A 17,156-nucleotide genomic window follows, 5' to 3' on the forward strand; every position below is an offset into this window, starting at 1 on the left:
CAGCCGATATATCAGATTAACATTCCCTGTTGGGTTATCTCCAGTCTTTAAAAAAAGCAGGATAATGGTAAAAAAGTACAGGAGATGCCCTGGAGGTTGACGATGTCATGTAAAGGGCCCACAAACTGTGAGTGACCAGTCATGAGGGTGCAATAAAAGCCTCATGTAGAAATGCTCTTAAGTTCCTGGCAATAACAACTTTAAGCTAAAATATGCTGGTATTTTGGCCTGGTTCCCTTTGATCTGGTCTTGTGCCATGAGTGGTAGAATTTTTACTACATGGTAGGGATGTACGAATGTTGTTAAATCTGTTCCATCTGAGTTTCACAGATTGTCAGGTGTCTTTTGTTCCATCATCTCCTGACTGATGGAATCGGAATTTTGTATGAGAATTCCGTGCCTGTTTGCAAATCCACATTTGCACTAATGTGCATTTGTACACATTCTCCCAGAAGTTTGTTTTTTTTTTAAGTCCGTAAGAATCCGCGTGCCTTGGGAAAAGTCAGTTCACTGCGGAATCCACAGGTTGGAGTCATAGAAATCCAAACTCATTTGAATCTGCTGTGGATTTGTACGACACCCCTAGGTGGCTCCCTCCCTCTGAAGCGACTTCTGCTCTGCAATTCGTCAGGCACCAATGATAACGTGCTTTCCATGATTATTAAAAACTGACTTGTTTACCCTGGTTTTTCCCAACCATTAAGTTGCTGCTGTGCTTTTATAATGAGGTATTGTTTTATCATTTGTTGTAAACTGCTTTGGGGTTTTCTAAATGGAAACCAGTATATAAATATTTTCAAATAACTAAAGTGTTAAACTGTGGTTTAGCTTTACATGTGAAACAGGCTTTTGATTTTTAACAAGAACTAGCTGAGTTATCTAATGCTCTGAGTCACACTTTGTACACCTTACTATCACTGATGGAATGGTCTATTTTTGTGAGAAGTCATATGAAAATTCCTTCCCATGCTAACATGCTCATCTGTTGCAGCTCATCTGCATCTGAACATGTATACATCAGGAGTGATGTACGTGATGCACTTACCAGTCCCACTACAATGAGAAATGAACCAGAGCAGAATTGATTTTTCCTATAATAGAGAAAAAAGATTAGTTACCATTCCAGAAATTAGATTTCAATGAAACTTAAGCACACTTAATTGGTAGCTTGATTTCAGTTTGTATTATTGGCTACCGAATTTCTAAAACAATGACTTTCCCCCCCTTGGCAGCTCAGCCAAGTGTGGGGTTGGGGAGACAATTCCAGGCTAAGGCTATTTTTAAATTTTATTTAAGAGTTGTATGTGATTATCATATGAACACTAGTCATTGCACTGGTCTTCAAGAAACAAAATAAGCAAGAAACAAATAACCTTATTAAATCTAACTCATTGTTTCAACCGGGACTGTATTGTTTTAGTTACCTACAAAAGTTAGCAGTGGTAAATTTCTGTTTAGCAGTCTCCATAAAGTGTTTCTTTCCATTTGCTGATGGAATGGATTCATGATTTTCTGAATGCAGATGGGAATCGTTATTTGCTGATGACACTTAAAAAAAGAAAATAGACAATGTAAAATTGGCATATTATCGCTTCCCAACTTTTAGTGTTTTAAAAAACAGTTGCTTTGTAAAAGAGTAATAAGAACTGTGAACATTTCCGCATGTGGTGTCCCCTTGAGAGTTTAGTTATTAGCTTTGCTTGTTTGCTCTGCCAGTGCTATATTTCTCTAGTCCTGATTTACTTGCACAGCTTCAAGCCATTTTTCCCTATGAGGGCATTCCAGTCCATGAGGCCTTTCAAACAGGTATAGTACTTTCCTCCTGCATTATGTGCAATATCAACCTTAATGGCTATGACTCATGATTGAACTTCCTAGGCACTACCACAAAAAATACAGTCCGTTTCCTCATACTTAATGATTTTTGTTTTCTGATGTTTTTGCCTCCACTTTCTTCAAATCTTTATAAACCAGGATGTAATGAATGTGACAGACAGGGTCCACATCAACCTTACAAATGAAGCAGGGTCGCTGTCAAGAGTTGGCATGGTCAGGCACTTGCCAAGGGTCCATACTCTGTGGGGGGCCCACTGGCAAGAGCCCCTCCTCTTCACCATAGCAACCTGCTTGTTCATCTGCCTCTCGCTCTGGCCCAGACCGTGGTGGTGGTGAGAAGGACGAGCAGCAGATACCACTGCCAGCTGGCTCCCTGGCTCTCTGCTTGTCAAGCCAGCAGAGGATAGCAGTGATGAGGAACAGCAGCAGCATGAGCTGGTGACAATCGTGGTGAAGATGTAGACTCGCAAAGGGAGGAGACCATTAAGGGTGTTTTGCTGAGGGGTCCCCCAAAACCTGCCACTGAAATAAAGGGTACCTCCTAATAAGTGTCTCTCCACCAAATGGAAATCCCTCTATCCCTGATATTTAATATACACTCACATTGTATATTAGCTCAGTTTTGTACTTGTCAGTCATGCTGGTTTTGCACTGTGGTACATCTCGTTACACACCTATTGCCTCCAATATGAAAGGGGGAGGCGGTTGGTGAGAGCCACAGGCCTCTCCTTATGTACTGCGGGAAGTGGATAAGGAAGCATTAACAGCAGGCACAACAAAGTGGCAGGCTTTACCCTCAGAAGCCAGTTGCAAAAGAAGCCTAATACATGAGATTTCCATCCACACATTCTCACGCACACAGTCATTAGCGACATTCAAATGTGCTTTTTTTCAGACCATTGCAATTTGCGACATTCCGATCTTTGGTCAAAATCTAGAGCAGATAAAGCTTAAAGCAGCTTCAGTATTAATCCTCCAGCTTAGATGAGTTGTGCCTTCTTCCTGTGGCAATGAGGGCCTAGATCCGGCATTACATGACAAAAAGGCCCATTTAATTTGTCTCTAAATCTTTTCTGCCCAATTTTTTATTTCCCCCCCACACCTTTTCCCCTCCGGTCTGCAATCTTTTCAAAAAGATGAAGTGCCAGTTCTTGTTTTCTTTACTCATCATACTCTTTTAGCATTCTTCTTTTGTATCTCTCTAACTTCATATTGCTTAGCATCACCATGAGCTGAAGTGCTGATTTTTCCCGGGAATCCTTACTTTGCATTGACAATTTAACTTCACAGAGAGAAAGCCATCACAAGACAAGGTATATCTCACTATTGTGGTTCAGTAAGTACCTAACAAAGCAGGATTTTTAACCAAGTGCTCTTGGAGAAAGTAATTTTCATGCAGACAGCAAGGCTGATTCACACAATCTTGTTTTTCAAACTGATTAAGTCAACTCATGTTCACTGTTTGGTGGATTTTGAGCTAATCTTCAGTGTTCTAAATTCAGATTACATGTTCATTATTTTGCAAGATTTTCCAGGATGTGGTAAACTGTGAACTGGATTTGACTGAGCATCCGTAACACACCCTCATAAGTTAAGTGCAGTGGAGACTGGTGGCTCCAATGTCAGTGGGTCGGAAGCACCTTTGATATGTCCTTTAGAGTTCTGACTGGTTCTGACTGAAACCTGAGCAGATTCACACACACACACACACACACACACCGACATCAGAGATACCAGCCTCCACCAGCCTTAAGTGACAACTTGTGTTAACCTCCCTACTTCCAAGAGTGTAAGAAGAGTACTTGTGGATCAGACCAAGAATCCATCTTGCCCAGTATCGAATTTCCAACAATTTCCTATTTTCACAAGCAGACAATAGCCCTCCCATTGTCTGTCCCCCAACAACTTATATTCAAAGGTACACTGCTGCTTACCATAGAGGTTCCATTTAGCTACCATAGCTAATAGGAGTTGATAGGCCTATTGTCAGGGTTGCCTCTGAGCACAGGGAGTGACACAGTAGCTCAGATTCTGAAGAAGAATGGCAAGACGTGGGGGAGGAAGTTTCCCAGGATTGTCCAGAGATGAAGACACAGACTCCTTGGGCTTCAAAGGCCCAGCTGGACGGAGAGGGCCTCTCTTCACACACCCCTGTGAGAGATAGCGAACAGGGAGAGGTGGGGCTTGGAGACCCTGAATTCTTAGACGCCAGGCGCAGAGCCAAGAGAGAGATGGCAGGGCAGGGCGGAGCTTAGACGGTCCGCCCGATTAGCCTGGCGTGAACAGCTGCACTTAGAGGCCTCATGAGAGAGAGGGAGATCCCCACCCACCCCTTAAGTCAGGATAGTAACCCGCCTTTTCTTCAAATGGTGGGCAACTTTCGTAGCTTTCTTTTGAACTCCCTGAAGGCATTTCCTTTGTAGACTGTGAGTCGCTGACAATTTGCATCTGTATGACCCAATGAAGTAAGTGGATTAAAAAGCCGTGGATTGAAGCCTTTTGTCTGTGTTTTGCTTTGGCTTTTGAAGTTTTCAGCAGGGGCAAAGGGAATCCTGACAGCTATCCTTTATGGCAGGTATCTCCATTCTGGCATCCTCTTGATGTGTTGGACTACAATTCCCCTCACCCCAACCCACATAGCCAATGGCTGCTCCATGGATTTGCTACATCTCCTTTTAAAGCTGCCTAAACCAGCAGCCACAGCACCTTGTGCTGTGAATTCCATAAATTAATGATGTGTTGTGTAACAAGTATATTATTTTGTCCTTCCTGAGGATGACCCCCAATCCTAGTATTATAATAGAGATGTCTATCAAAGCCAAGCATATTTTTTTTTATTTAAACCCAACCATTTTAGCCTTTCTTCATAAAGGTGCTGCAACTCTTTGATCCTTTTTGTTGCTCTTTCCTGCATCTTTTGCCAACTCTGTGATATCTTGGGAATTTGAGATAGGACAATCAGATCTGTACACAGTGCTCTCAATGCACCGTTGTTTTATATAAAGGCATTATGATACTGCTCATTTTATTTTTAATCTGAAATATGGACTTTGCATTTTTGACTGCTACTACACAACATTTTTATTGAGCCACAATCCCACAATCTCTTTTCTGGAGAATCACAGCCAGGTCAGATCCTATTAGCGTATATATGAAGTTGAGATATTTTGCCTCAATGTGCATTGCCTTTCACTTGAATCTTATGTGCCATTTTGTTGCCCATTCACCCAGTTTTGCAAGGTCTTTTTGGAGCTTTTCAGTCTGTTTGAGTTTCCTCACAATTTGGAATAATTTGGCTTTACCTGCAAGCTTGGCCACTTTGGCCCCCTCATTTTTTTGCTGACTGAACTTTGCTACCTGTCTCTTTGCTAAATCTTTTCCTGCATGATATAGTCACAAAATTTGGAACTACATTCATGTGAATATATGGAGGAATTGGGTTTGGAATGGATCATATACTTTCCCACCATTGTGTTCATTTAATGCAAATAACATTGCTGGGCTTTTGCAATAAAACACTAGTTAAAAATTAAGTGAAAAAGTGGTTCCAAAGCTCAAGGGTGGGTTTTTGTTTGTTTTTTTAAAAAGAAAATGTTAGTTGGCAAACACTGCAGAAATCTCAAAATTTGCTGCAAGCATAAATTAACTATATTATTTCAAGCTCTGGCTGAAATTCTAAGCAGTTAATCTGGCACATTTTTGCATCGATTTCAGTAAGAATCATGCATGCCTAATAATTGTCACACTACGTCCTTTACCTTCTTCTCCTTACTTCTTCGCACAGCTCAATCAACAAGCTATCCTTGGTCTTTCTGATGGGAGCTATAAAATGAAACTATATTCAAGCTATTGTCTAATCCAACTCAATATAACCCAATATAACTCAATATAACCTCAATATATATCAGTCCCTCCATCTAGGTCAGACTTAAACATGTTTATTTGGAAGTGTCCCACTCTTATTTCAATAGGCCATAGTTCAATGAAAATCTGTTGTGGTTTTAGAAATAAGGAAGATCTATAATCTCTCAAAGGAACATCACTAAGTGCATCTGATGAAGTGAGCATAATCTTTGAGGTAGCAGTGCCACGGGGCTTGGGTTTTTCTTCAGAGAAAAGTCTGTTTTTAAGCCTTTCATCATCTGGGGGAGGGGGTCCTGTTTAATATCCCTTAAAATGTAATACTCTGTTGAGGAATTCTAAAGTAAGAAAGGTCAAGCAAGAAAACCTGCTTCTGTTAATAACACCTATTTTCAGCAGGGTAGTCGCTTTGACCTCCCACCTTGCTGCAGGTGTGACATTTTTTACATTATCTTATGGCTAGATTCTAATCTAATTAAGACTTCAAAGACTGTTACAAACTGCACTTACAGACTCTAGACTTCCACAATACCATCAAATGTTTTTCTCTCTCCCTCAATTCCCCACACACCTTTTCTTTCATTTAGTCCTAGTTTAGGTTGTTTTGCTCTCCATGTATGGGATACTAATACCTGGTTCTCAAAATAGATCTTAAAACGAAACAGAAGTTGGGTCTTAAAGGTTATCCATAGCAGAGTTCATGAAAAGTCACCTACAGAAAAAAGCAAACTGGACACATTAAGGTACTTTGGTCCATTTTGTGTAGCTCCACATTTGCATGAAAAACATCCAGACTTCAGGAAACCGTGCCCAAATAAGATTACATGCTTTTATTATTCAGCACCATTAGAAACTAAAGGTTTCGATTATCTTAAAGTTGAAAAGGCAAATGTAAATGGGATTGAGTTGGAGATTATCAACCAAAAGCACCAGTACTACAGTGGTGAGATTAGGTGGTAGTTACATGAGAACACAAAGAGCTTGTTTCTTGGGTTTATTATAGTGAAATAGTTATACCCTAAGTCATATTAGTCCCTAAAAGCAAGGGGATGCTCTTTTTTCAACAGAATTGTCACTATTTAGAAATTCAGAGGTGGGTTGAAATTGGTGCAAACCCACAATGGACAGAGTGGTTGAGAATGAGTGACAAATGCACCTGAGATTCTCTGTCTGTGTAAACAAGAGCAGTTGAAGCAAGAAGCCTGACCCAAGAACCATTTCAAAATAAGTCTGTGTAGACAAGCCCAAAATAAACACAAATCAGCCATTTACATCTTGAATGTTTATGTAAAGTTACTTGCTTAGGTTAAATGCGATGTAGATAGCAGTAGATGCAATTACACTTTCTGACATAAGATTCAATTAAAATTGTGCTGCTTTAGAAATATAACGATACAACTGTTTCTTGAATCCACAATTCAGAGGAGCAAGCCCTCACCTTAAGCAAGTCATGAGTCAGTGTGCATGAAGATGTAATAAAAAAACATGCTTGATCAAGGACAAAGCACTTATATGCAACGTGATGATGCGATGTACGTATAGTCAAGAGAGTGACCCGGTTCTGCATAATCAAAACAAGCCTCAAATAACCCATGGGATATTGTAGGATTATTTGAGGGTTGTTTAACCCTCCAACCGCCAGTTCAGATGACACACTAAGCCACAGCTAGGCAATGATTATACAAATTGCACCCGGCACTCACCGCAGCTCACAAGCCATCGTGGCTTGTTTTGATTGTGCAAACCAGCCCTAAGTCTTGCTGTGTTTTAAAGTATTTATTTCCAAGTATAATTAAGACTGCAGCCTTACAGCCCAATCCTAAAGACCTTTAAACTGAAATGTCAACAATTAAATAGAAGTTTAAACGTGCATAGTATGAGGGTATTCATCTTACCTACATAGACAGAAAACTATAAGCAACAATTCTATGCCACTGAAAAATCAAAGGCTGCCATCCAACTCCATTGCAACCAAAGTTTTCATGTCTTTGGGCTGAAACCTAAATCTTTTCTGATTTATTACCTGCATTTGGATGCCCTCCATCGCAGAGGCTTCTGGGAAACTACAGTCACTTAGAACCAAATGCGATTATCCTGGTATAATAGGCAAATTATTTGCTTTCTGTATTTTCTTTATTTCGGATGGAGGAATACAAATAGCTCTCATATTAGAAACAGAAGATTGTAACCTGGTTAATTAAGAATTCATGAAGATCACTACACTGACAGATCCAAAGCCCTACTGGATTGGAGAGGTTGCTCTATTGTTCCTTTTATTAACAGTCCAAAGTCCCAATCCAGCTGTAATCATGTGCATCCAGGTGATCCTGGATGCATTTGCACATCCTCCTCATATAAAAATATGCATCCAGCCAATTCAATAGGGCTCAGATGAACATTGCAATGCAGATGATGATGTTTATACAAATGCTGCTTATATCCACAAATCTCTCTTGCTGGATCAGGATGCAATAGAGCAATATTTAATCAGAGAAGACATAAATGGCTGATTATTTTGTGCTGATTTATGCTGATAAATGGCTGATTTATTTTATTTTAGTAAAATCTGTGGGACAACCTTTACAATACAGACATATTTTTTAAAAAAAACTTTCATGGCTGAAGCATATGCAATATGATATTCCCATGTAACTTTAATGCTATTCTCGTAACTTCAGTTGCATCAACAAAGTGTTTAGCTTAGGTAGCTGAACACCCAAACCTTCCTAATAGTAGATTGCCTACTAAAATCAATCATAATTTGCTGATAAATTAAACAAAAATATCTTAGTTTTCTAAATTAACATTCTAAGAGTTATTCTAAATTAACTAATGTATGATCTTACCATGCGCATGTTTAGTTTGAAATACTCCCACTGAGTTTTTCACTGGATCCAGTGGGACTTACTTTGGAGTAAATTGGTCAAATCCAGGATCTGCTTTCTGTAGATGAAAGGGCTCCACTCATGGAAAATGCCTCTGCCTGATTTGGGGGGGGGATGCTCCTCCCCCCTGCACCACAGGTCAATCTATTCAGTAGGGTCCCCTGATGTTCTTTGTAGCATTTCCTGGGTGCTGGGGTGGGTGCTATGGAGAGAGGGGGCAGAGAAGTCCATTTCCAGCAGCTCACTTGCTTTGCCTAATTTTGGACCCAACTCAACCCAATATATTTATCAGGCTGTAAGAGAGCACATGCTTGTTATTTTGTGTTGTTCACAGGTCACTGTGTATCTCTGTAGAACTCACTCATGAGGATGTCACCCTCTTATTATCTGTATTGTATTATTACTTATTCTGGGAGAAAGTGGAGGTGAGTCAAGACCCATATCAGAGATTAGGGCCTCTTTCAGACTTCGACTTAACCTTGAATATGTAAATAAATCCGAAGCTGAAGCGATTTCAAGGAATGTGATCTGTTACTCCACAAGAACTGGGGGATGATTATATTTAGGGGCAAATCAAGTTTAGGCAGAAGTAGAAGTTTAAGGCCTTAAATGTCTACTTCTACCTAGACCTGATTTGTTTTGGAAATTGAGATTTGTGAAGTCATACAAAACCACTTTGAGAGAAACAGACCAAGCGAAATCTAAACAATTCAACAAAGAAAATCTCTGTATTAATAACCCAACAGACTTACAATAGTAGTCACACAATATCTCTAATAAGAAACACGCACATTGTAAAAGAGTGATTGAAGTCCAGGTTCTCCAAGAACAATATATTTTATATGTGTTAGCAAATTTTAATTCTGCCCAAAAACGTTTCCTCTTTTAGTAAATAAAAATCTGCAAAGACAAAGTGTTTTCATATACAAATAGGTACTCTGACTTACAACTACTGGAAAGTGCACTCGGTTTGTGTGTGTGTTCTTTACTAAAATATTGAATTAAAAGTTTTTTTTAAATATATAAAGCAAATACACAGGTTTTGGTCATTTTTTCAGATATGAATTTGAGCACATGAGAAATATATCTATAATATTCCTTTTAATATTAACCTAGATGCGGGGTGCGTTGTTGTTCCCCGGAAGATTCATTGGCAAGAAACCGATCCAGCTATAAGATTTCTTTCCACCCAAGTCGTCTTCTGCATTCAACGCCAAAGAAGATGGCTTTAACGTAATCTACAAAATATATTCCTTTAAACATTACCAAAAAATTCAATAATTATTATAGCAAGGTCCCCAAATTCAGAGGCCCATCTAGTACCCACAACAACGATACGACCCGGATTAGCTCAGACAACGAAGCAGCAGCGAAGGCGCGCCGGAGGATGCTGCGCGGGGGGGGGGTCATTTCGCGGCTGCAGCTGTTCCAGATGTGCTTCCCGAGGTGGCGGCGCTCCTCCTCTGCTCCATGCCGTTGGGCAAGAAGCCGGCGATGATGGGCACCGGCCAGATGAGGGCGGCCACGCTCCACACGATGATGACCAGAGTCATGAAGCAAGCCACCAAGGTGGACTCGATGGGCTTTCGGTTCATCCTCCAGCCGGGGTCCCCCTTGAGTTCCTCCAAGCTGAAATCCAGGCAGCAGAAATGGAGGCGCTCCCCTTGCTGCCAGGGCTGTCCGTGATCCGACGCGGGCAAGGAGGAGAAGAGGGCAGCGGAGGAAGCAGGCGACGACGGTGGGTTCGCGGGCCCCGGGCGGAGGCGGCCGACGCGCCTGCCCCGCGCCCAGCTGCATCCCACGCAAAGGCGCAGGTCTTGCTGGAAGCCTCCGGCCGCCAGCCCGACGGGCTCGATGACCAGCGGCGGCGGCCCAACGCGGTGGAAGGCGGCCGAGAAGAAGGCGCGCCCGCCGTGGCCGCTGGTGGAGAAGAGCACGAGGTCGCACTGGAAGCCCAGCGGGCTCCAGCGCACCAGCAGCGAGCTCAGCATCTGCCGCTGCACGCTGATGTTGCACGGCGGCTCCTCGCGGGGCTGCTGCTGCTGCTGCTGAGGCGCGGGGCGGGGCGGCCCAGGCGAAGGGGCCGCTGCCGCCGGCGCGCCGGCGGCGCGGGGCTCTGCCGCCTCGGGCGCCGCTTCCCGCCCTTCGTGGGAGCCCGTGGCCGGGGCGCCTCCGGCTGCGAAGGCCTTTGGCGCGGAGCGGGGAGAGACGGACGAGTTGAGGGGCGGCAGCGCCAGCTCCGGCGGCGCCTTCCGCCCCGCGCCTGAAGCAGCCGAGGGAGACCAGCCCCGGCAGGGCAGGGATGGCGCGAAGGCGGCCAGGAGCGCCGGGAGCAGCGGCAGCAGCATGGCATGGGCTTAGCGGCGCGCCCGAGGAGGAGGCGAAGGGAGCTGCATGGCGCTGCTGCTGCTCGCCATTGGGGAAGGGCGAGGGAGGCTGCACGCTTTCTTTCCCAGCGAGAGGAAGAGCGGGGAGAGGAGAGGAGAGGAGAGGAGAGGGGGAGGGGGAGGGGGAGGGGGTGGGAGCGAGGCTGCCCGTCGCCGTCGAAAGGCGCGCGTGTGTGAGAGAGCGAGCGAGCGAGCGAGCGCGCGCCAGAAGCAACAGCGATGGCAGCAGCTCCCGCCTTCCCTTCGGGCTCCACTCTCCGCCGGGGGCGACCGAGCCCACCACAGCGTCGTCACAAAATGGGGCGGCTTCTCGGGGGGCTCTTGAGGAAGAGCCCGCCAACGCCTCGCGCGCGCTCGCCACGGGATTCCCTCTCGCTCCCTCGCCGGTGGGGAGTTCCCTTCCTTCGTCACGCCAGGATCTCCCCGCGCACCCCTCCCTCTCTTTTCTCAGGCGACCAAGTCCCTCGCCTGTTGCTTCCCCCTCGCAAGGGGAAAGACGATGTTGCCCGGCTTACTCGGGGGCTCCTTTGAATCCGGGAACGCTTGTGTTGCCCAACCACACGGCCGCAGACCCCTCGCTCACCCCTTTCTGGTGCTGGGCTTCCTCGGGGAGCCGCCTCTCCTTTCGCTCTTCGCACATCAGTTATCTCTGTCGTCTACGCAACCCAACCGGCTGGACTTCTTAGCTTTTTCATTAACGAATATTGTTTTACACACAGGGCTGGAAGTTCAGTGGCAGGATGCATAATCTACCAAACCCGACCTCATGTGAAGCTTGGGGCATCACTGATCCCCCCCCCCCCCCCGTTCCTGGAAAGAAAGGGAAAAAAGCCATCAGAGCATTCTTCTCCCCCCCCCCCCATTTTTTAATGGGTATGTGGAGATAAGGGTTGGAGAACTGTGGCATTAGGAAGTAATAAAAGAAAATTTTAAAAGGGCAGAGATCTCCAGTTAACCCCATAAACCATACAATCAATAGCACATTTTAAGTCCCCAAACAATTCCATGCAATCATGGTCTTAAAGTATGCTGTTGCTTTTCAGAAATTTCCCATACAAAATATGACTTGCATAGATCTCAGTTAAAATATGTGTGGGTGGGTTAAAACATTTCCATGCTTGTCATAACTGATAAGCAGATGTCCTCTCCACTTTGTTGAAGCCTTGATTCCTCATGGTTCAGTGAGGGGTTTTTTTTAAGCTACAATGTTGGCCAGAAATTGTTTTTTGTTACTTAAACCACCCTAAATCTCAACTCCACACTAGTTCAGTTTGCACATAACAAGAAACCACCATGGGTTAATTTCCCACCGGGGCTTTCGTTGTGGTGGTGGCTGCTATTTTGAATATTTGAGATGTAGTTTGCTGCCCCTTGTAGTTTTATGTGTGAACCTGGTGATGGGTTGTTGGGGTAGTTAACAGGCAATGAAGACCCATTGGTTTTACAAATTACCTGCTCCTGGTGGTGATGAAAACTGCTAGAACTGGTTTGTTGATATGAATCAACCAAGCTGCCTGAATCTTTGAACTCTCCTTGGGGGTGTGGGTATAGGGTCTGTCATGATGACCAACTGCACTTCAGAATTTACCACTACACTCTTGGCTCTGGCTATGTCAACTGGTAAAAGAAGGAAAGGGCTTCTGTCAGGACAGAGAAAAGAGCTGGCTGACTTTGCCGCTCTTCCCAGATATGAGAGTTTGCTGAAGCTGCAGAAGAGCCAGTTGCAACTTGCACACCGACAGCTTAAGCCAAACTGTAGGATTGGCTGCCGGTTCTTTTTTCCTGGAGATAAGCTCTTTACTACAGGAAGAGAGAAGGAAAGGCCTGGAAGGTCTACAGGTTTAAAGGAATTTCATCAAAGTATATGTAATGTTTTTCTCTGCTCCTGTATGGAAGACTCAAGAAGAACATACGTATGGAAGATTGTGTTTTGAACTGTCATACATGACCCTGTGGGTGTATTTTGCTCCTTCAGCTCTATTTCTGAAAAGACATTTGGTTGTGAAATATATTGTTCACAATTATCGTTCTAGCTGCGGGGTGGGGCGGGTGGGGAACAGACCAAATTATACAGTCATAGCCCTTGCCAGGTGGTTCACAGCTCTGATTTAGGCAGATTATACATTCATAAATGATTCATCTTCAGAGCTCCAAAGCAGGGAACGATGAATTCCAACACAAAAGATTTAAATATGAAATTGAGTGCAAGGATAATAACAGTAGTATTAATGTTAGATGTATATCATTAAGAGAGCAGGGTTATAATTTTTTGTTCTAATGGATGTATTATTTTATAGTTAAAGAATTACTCATAATTTCATCTTCAAAATCTAGCTCACAAAGTTATAGAAATATATTGTGAAAGGACTGTTCAACAACAGTGGACAAAGGACATAAGAGCATGGGATTGTACTGTAGTTATCTATTTTGCAATGGAATAAGGGTGATTGTGGTGGTGAAACTTCAGGGAGGGGTGAACTAGCTAAACGTTACAGTGGTCAAGGCAGTCAGAAGGATCTCTGACTGCCCTTGGCTGAGCTACTCAGAACCCAGGGAGGGGCAGAGCATGGACAGAAGCATTAGGGGCCCAAGACAGGAGAAAATGGGAGCCCAAGAAATGACATACCACAGGAAGCAAGAGGCCAGGATAGGAGGTTTGGAAAAGGGAGTGATCTAGAAGAAAGAGGGGAAGCCCAGAGATTGTAAAGAAAACTGGGAAAGGAAATGGACAGAATAGATGTACGTATCAGCAGAAAGTATGAAAGGCTAAAGTTCACAATTTGAAATAACTAGGCAAATCCTGGACTGGAGGCCTCCAGAAGGATTATATAGTCATTAGCCATAGTGGGAGCAAAGCTGGTGTTGAACTGAGTCTCCTTCCCTCTGCTTCCCCCACTGATTCATCAACTTGTCTGGACCAAATTTGTACATTATTCCTACTACTGACCTCAGGCTTGTGCTAGAAATTACCTGTTGACTTGTCCTGTTTGCTGGACTTCATTTGTCTGAGTGATCATTATGTGCTTTATGAATTACATAACGTGAGTTTTGCAACAGCTAAGCTAGAATGCCTACCTCAGCAGACCTCAGGCCTAAGAGTGGCAATTACTCCCAAGTTTGGTTGAAGCTGTTGCTGTTACTGTTGTTTTCCCAGATGAAATCCTATTACAGAAACAGGCGGGTTTAGTTAAGTAGAAATGTAGTTCCACATTCTCTTCTGAAGGCTTATGTTATTGCCACCTTGCTTCTTTGCCAGCTATGGAATTACAAAAGATCTATGTTATTGATCTCAGACTGTAGGTTTTAAAGGATCTTTATTGGACTTCATACATTTGTACTGACATAATAGAAGTATAATAAAGCTGCAATCCTATACATGCACACCTGGGAGTAAGTCCCGTTACATTCAGTAGGGCTTGTCTGAGCAACCTGGATAGGATTGCACTGTAAACAAATCTCTCCACATCTAGTCAGCTGGAATCTTTCAACTTCAGAGGAGAGCAACTGGAACTGTGCCGGGGAACATTTGCCACCCAATTAAGGTGCAAATGCACCTGCTCCAAGGATAGTCTTAATTGAAAGTCACACTTATTTCAACCCATTATGCCAAAATCCCAAGGCAATCACTTATTTTCACAGCTCAAACTATTCTGGCATGAATGGTGTGTTGCCTGGTCTTGTATTTTTCACATCCCACAAGAGTGAACAACAGGCTTGTGGTTAGTCACTTGTCTATTTTCCCAGGGCAGGTAACAAATGATAGATCTGTTGTTCCAGCAGACCAGTGACATACAGAATCATGCAAGTGAGCAAGCTGGTTAATTCTGTAGTCTTATCTTCAAAGATGATGAAAAATATATCAGTGAAATCCTGCCCCGGGTAGTTGGAAAATGGGTTTCCAGTCTCATGACCAATTTCCCTTTTACTCCATCCCTGAAAGGTGGAGGCGGGGAAATAAATTCTCACTAACAGAATCTAGCAATCACATAATGCTTCTAAATATGATGCTAATCACAACACCACAGCAATTAGAGGAACAGCTTTCTCCTAAGTGTGTGTGTGGGGGGGAGCTTTTTCAAAAGGAAAGCAACTGCTCAGGCACTGGCATTTCAGCACCCAGCTGAAATACTTGAAAACAGGTTTGCACCACACACCATTCAGATTGAGATACACCACCACCCCCTGACTATTTATAGGGAGAGTTTTGATTTCCAAATGCCTTTTGTTTTATGCCCTTATATCAGGTCAGTGTCTTTGTTCTAGCCCACTCTTGCCTACTGGCAGCAGCTCGCTGGGGTCTCGGCAGAGGTCTTTCCTATCACCTCTTACTGATTCTGATGCTGCTGGGAGAGGTTTGTTGTTGCTGCTGAACATGGCAAGAAGCAGTAAGGATAAAGGGGGGAAATACTGAGGAGAAGAAAGAGGGCAACAGCAATGGGAGTGTAGCAGCTGAGGCTGGTGACTCCTATTTCAGTGGGGCACTGCATCCGCTTTAGGCTTCAGTCAGAACTCAAAAGGAGCTATCCAAGGTACTGGGGATAGGGTTCAGCACTTTGGATAGCTACTTAAACCCAGAGCGGCTTCAACGCCCCACTGAAATAGGAGCCAGCACCCTCCACCGGAGCATAAAGCGGGGCTTTTGAACCCCTTTCAGCCTGAGGAAAGCTATATCAGGGAATCTCTCAGGGGCTGCATTCCAGTGGTGGCTGCGGCTGAAAGAAAAAGGGGCTGGGCCAAAAATACCAGAATATTTTAGCCTAAAGTTCTTACTGCCAGTAACCAAGCCGTAAGAGAAGTATTTCAACCTTTTAGAATGGGGAAAAACTGCACAAAGGCTAGTAAACCACCAAATAATTGGCAGTCAGAGGAAAAGGGAACCCTGGAGGGCCAGATTGGGACCTCAAGTGGGTCAATTTGGCCCGTGGGGCCGAGTTTCAATACCCCTGATGTAGAAAAACCTGTGGGGTAATGAAAGAATAAGAGGGTATTAATAGATGGGAAGGCACAGACATGTATAGTGCAGAGGAAGAAGATGAGAGTGCTATGGCTTGTAGAGGGAAAAAGACAAGGGTAACATAGACCTTGATATTTGAGGGAGCACCTCTCCTTATATATGCCTGGCAAAGACTGAAATCTGTTGGAGGGGCCCTCCTTTGCGTCCGACCAGTGTGAGACATACACTGTGGTGGGACGTGGGAGAGGGCCTTCTCTGCTGTGGCACCCCAGTGGTGGAATGCCCTCCCCATGGAGGCCCGATTGGCACAGACGCTGGTTTCATTTTGGCACCAAGTAAAAACATGGCTTTTTACCAAAGCCTTTGAGGGCTAAATGCATTCCCTAAGATAGCACACAGTTTTAACTGTTTTATTGTTTTAGATTTTAATTGGTATTAGCTTGTTTGATGTTTAAAATGTTTTAGCTGTTTTAAATTATTTATTGTTTTATACTGTTTAAATTGATTTTATCTGTACAGCGCCTCAAGATCTTATGATATAGGGTAGGATATAAATGTTTTAAATAAATAAAATAAAATAGATGGAGCTTTAGAGAGACCTGGCGTGGGGTGGGGGGAAGAGAAAAAGACAAAGGTAAGTGAAAGGTAAGGGTACAGGCCTGCGGTTGTGTAAAAGGGTGCTACAAAATGATGGCAGAAAGGGAAGGATGATTAACCCAGAGGAGTTTGAGAGACCTGTGGTGGTTCGGAGAAGAGAGCGGAGCACAGAGAAAAGAAAGGTGGACAATGGGTTAAAAAGCAAAACTAAAAAAGGGGAAGAAGCTTTCTGTAGTTAATAAAATGCAATAGTCAAGGTGATGTTGGGTGTGTATTCTTCTTTAGAATCAACTTGCGTAGTAAAATACCAATTGTATGGTAACCTGCAGACCCAATCCACCCATATTAAACATTAGTACCATTGAATCTACCCAAATTGCTGCAATGTCAATGCAGTGGTCTTGTTTTGTGATGTTGCACTGGTGTTGAGGCACACAACAGTCAAAGCCCACAGATGCTTATGTTTGCTACATTAATTGTACATTAATACATTCTGTACATTTTTAGGTGTATACAAAACATCTTAGGTTTACATCTAAAAAACAGTAATGTGTGAAATCCTCCTCAGAACGGGGCATCTTAAGGGGAAAAGATACTGGCAGGCTTTGTAGACAGGTGCTGTCTGTGCTTCTGGGT

At 43.6% G+C, this 17,156-nt stretch overlaps 1 protein-coding gene across 1 annotated transcript; it reads right to left on the bottom strand.

Moving 5' to 3' along the window:
- Nucleotides 1–6,966: 6,966 nt before the first annotated feature.
- Nucleotides 6,967–11,041, bottom strand: TMEM158 (transmembrane protein 158). Its single transcript, XM_084860418.1, has one exon. It carries the CDS (start codon nt 10,928–10,930, stop codon nt 9,989–9,991), a length of 942 nt encoding a protein of 313 aa, XP_084716544.1. The 5' UTR covers nt 10,931–11,041; the 3' UTR covers nt 6,967–9,988.
- Nucleotides 11,042–17,156: the final 6,115 nt, after the last annotated feature.

Source organism: Heloderma suspectum, chromosome 5 (assembly GCF_057233095.1).
Source record: "Heloderma suspectum isolate Gila_16-S chromosome 5, 16-S_ref, whole genome shotgun sequence".
Lineage (NCBI taxonomy): Eukaryota > Metazoa > Chordata > Lepidosauria > Squamata > Helodermatidae > Heloderma > Heloderma suspectum.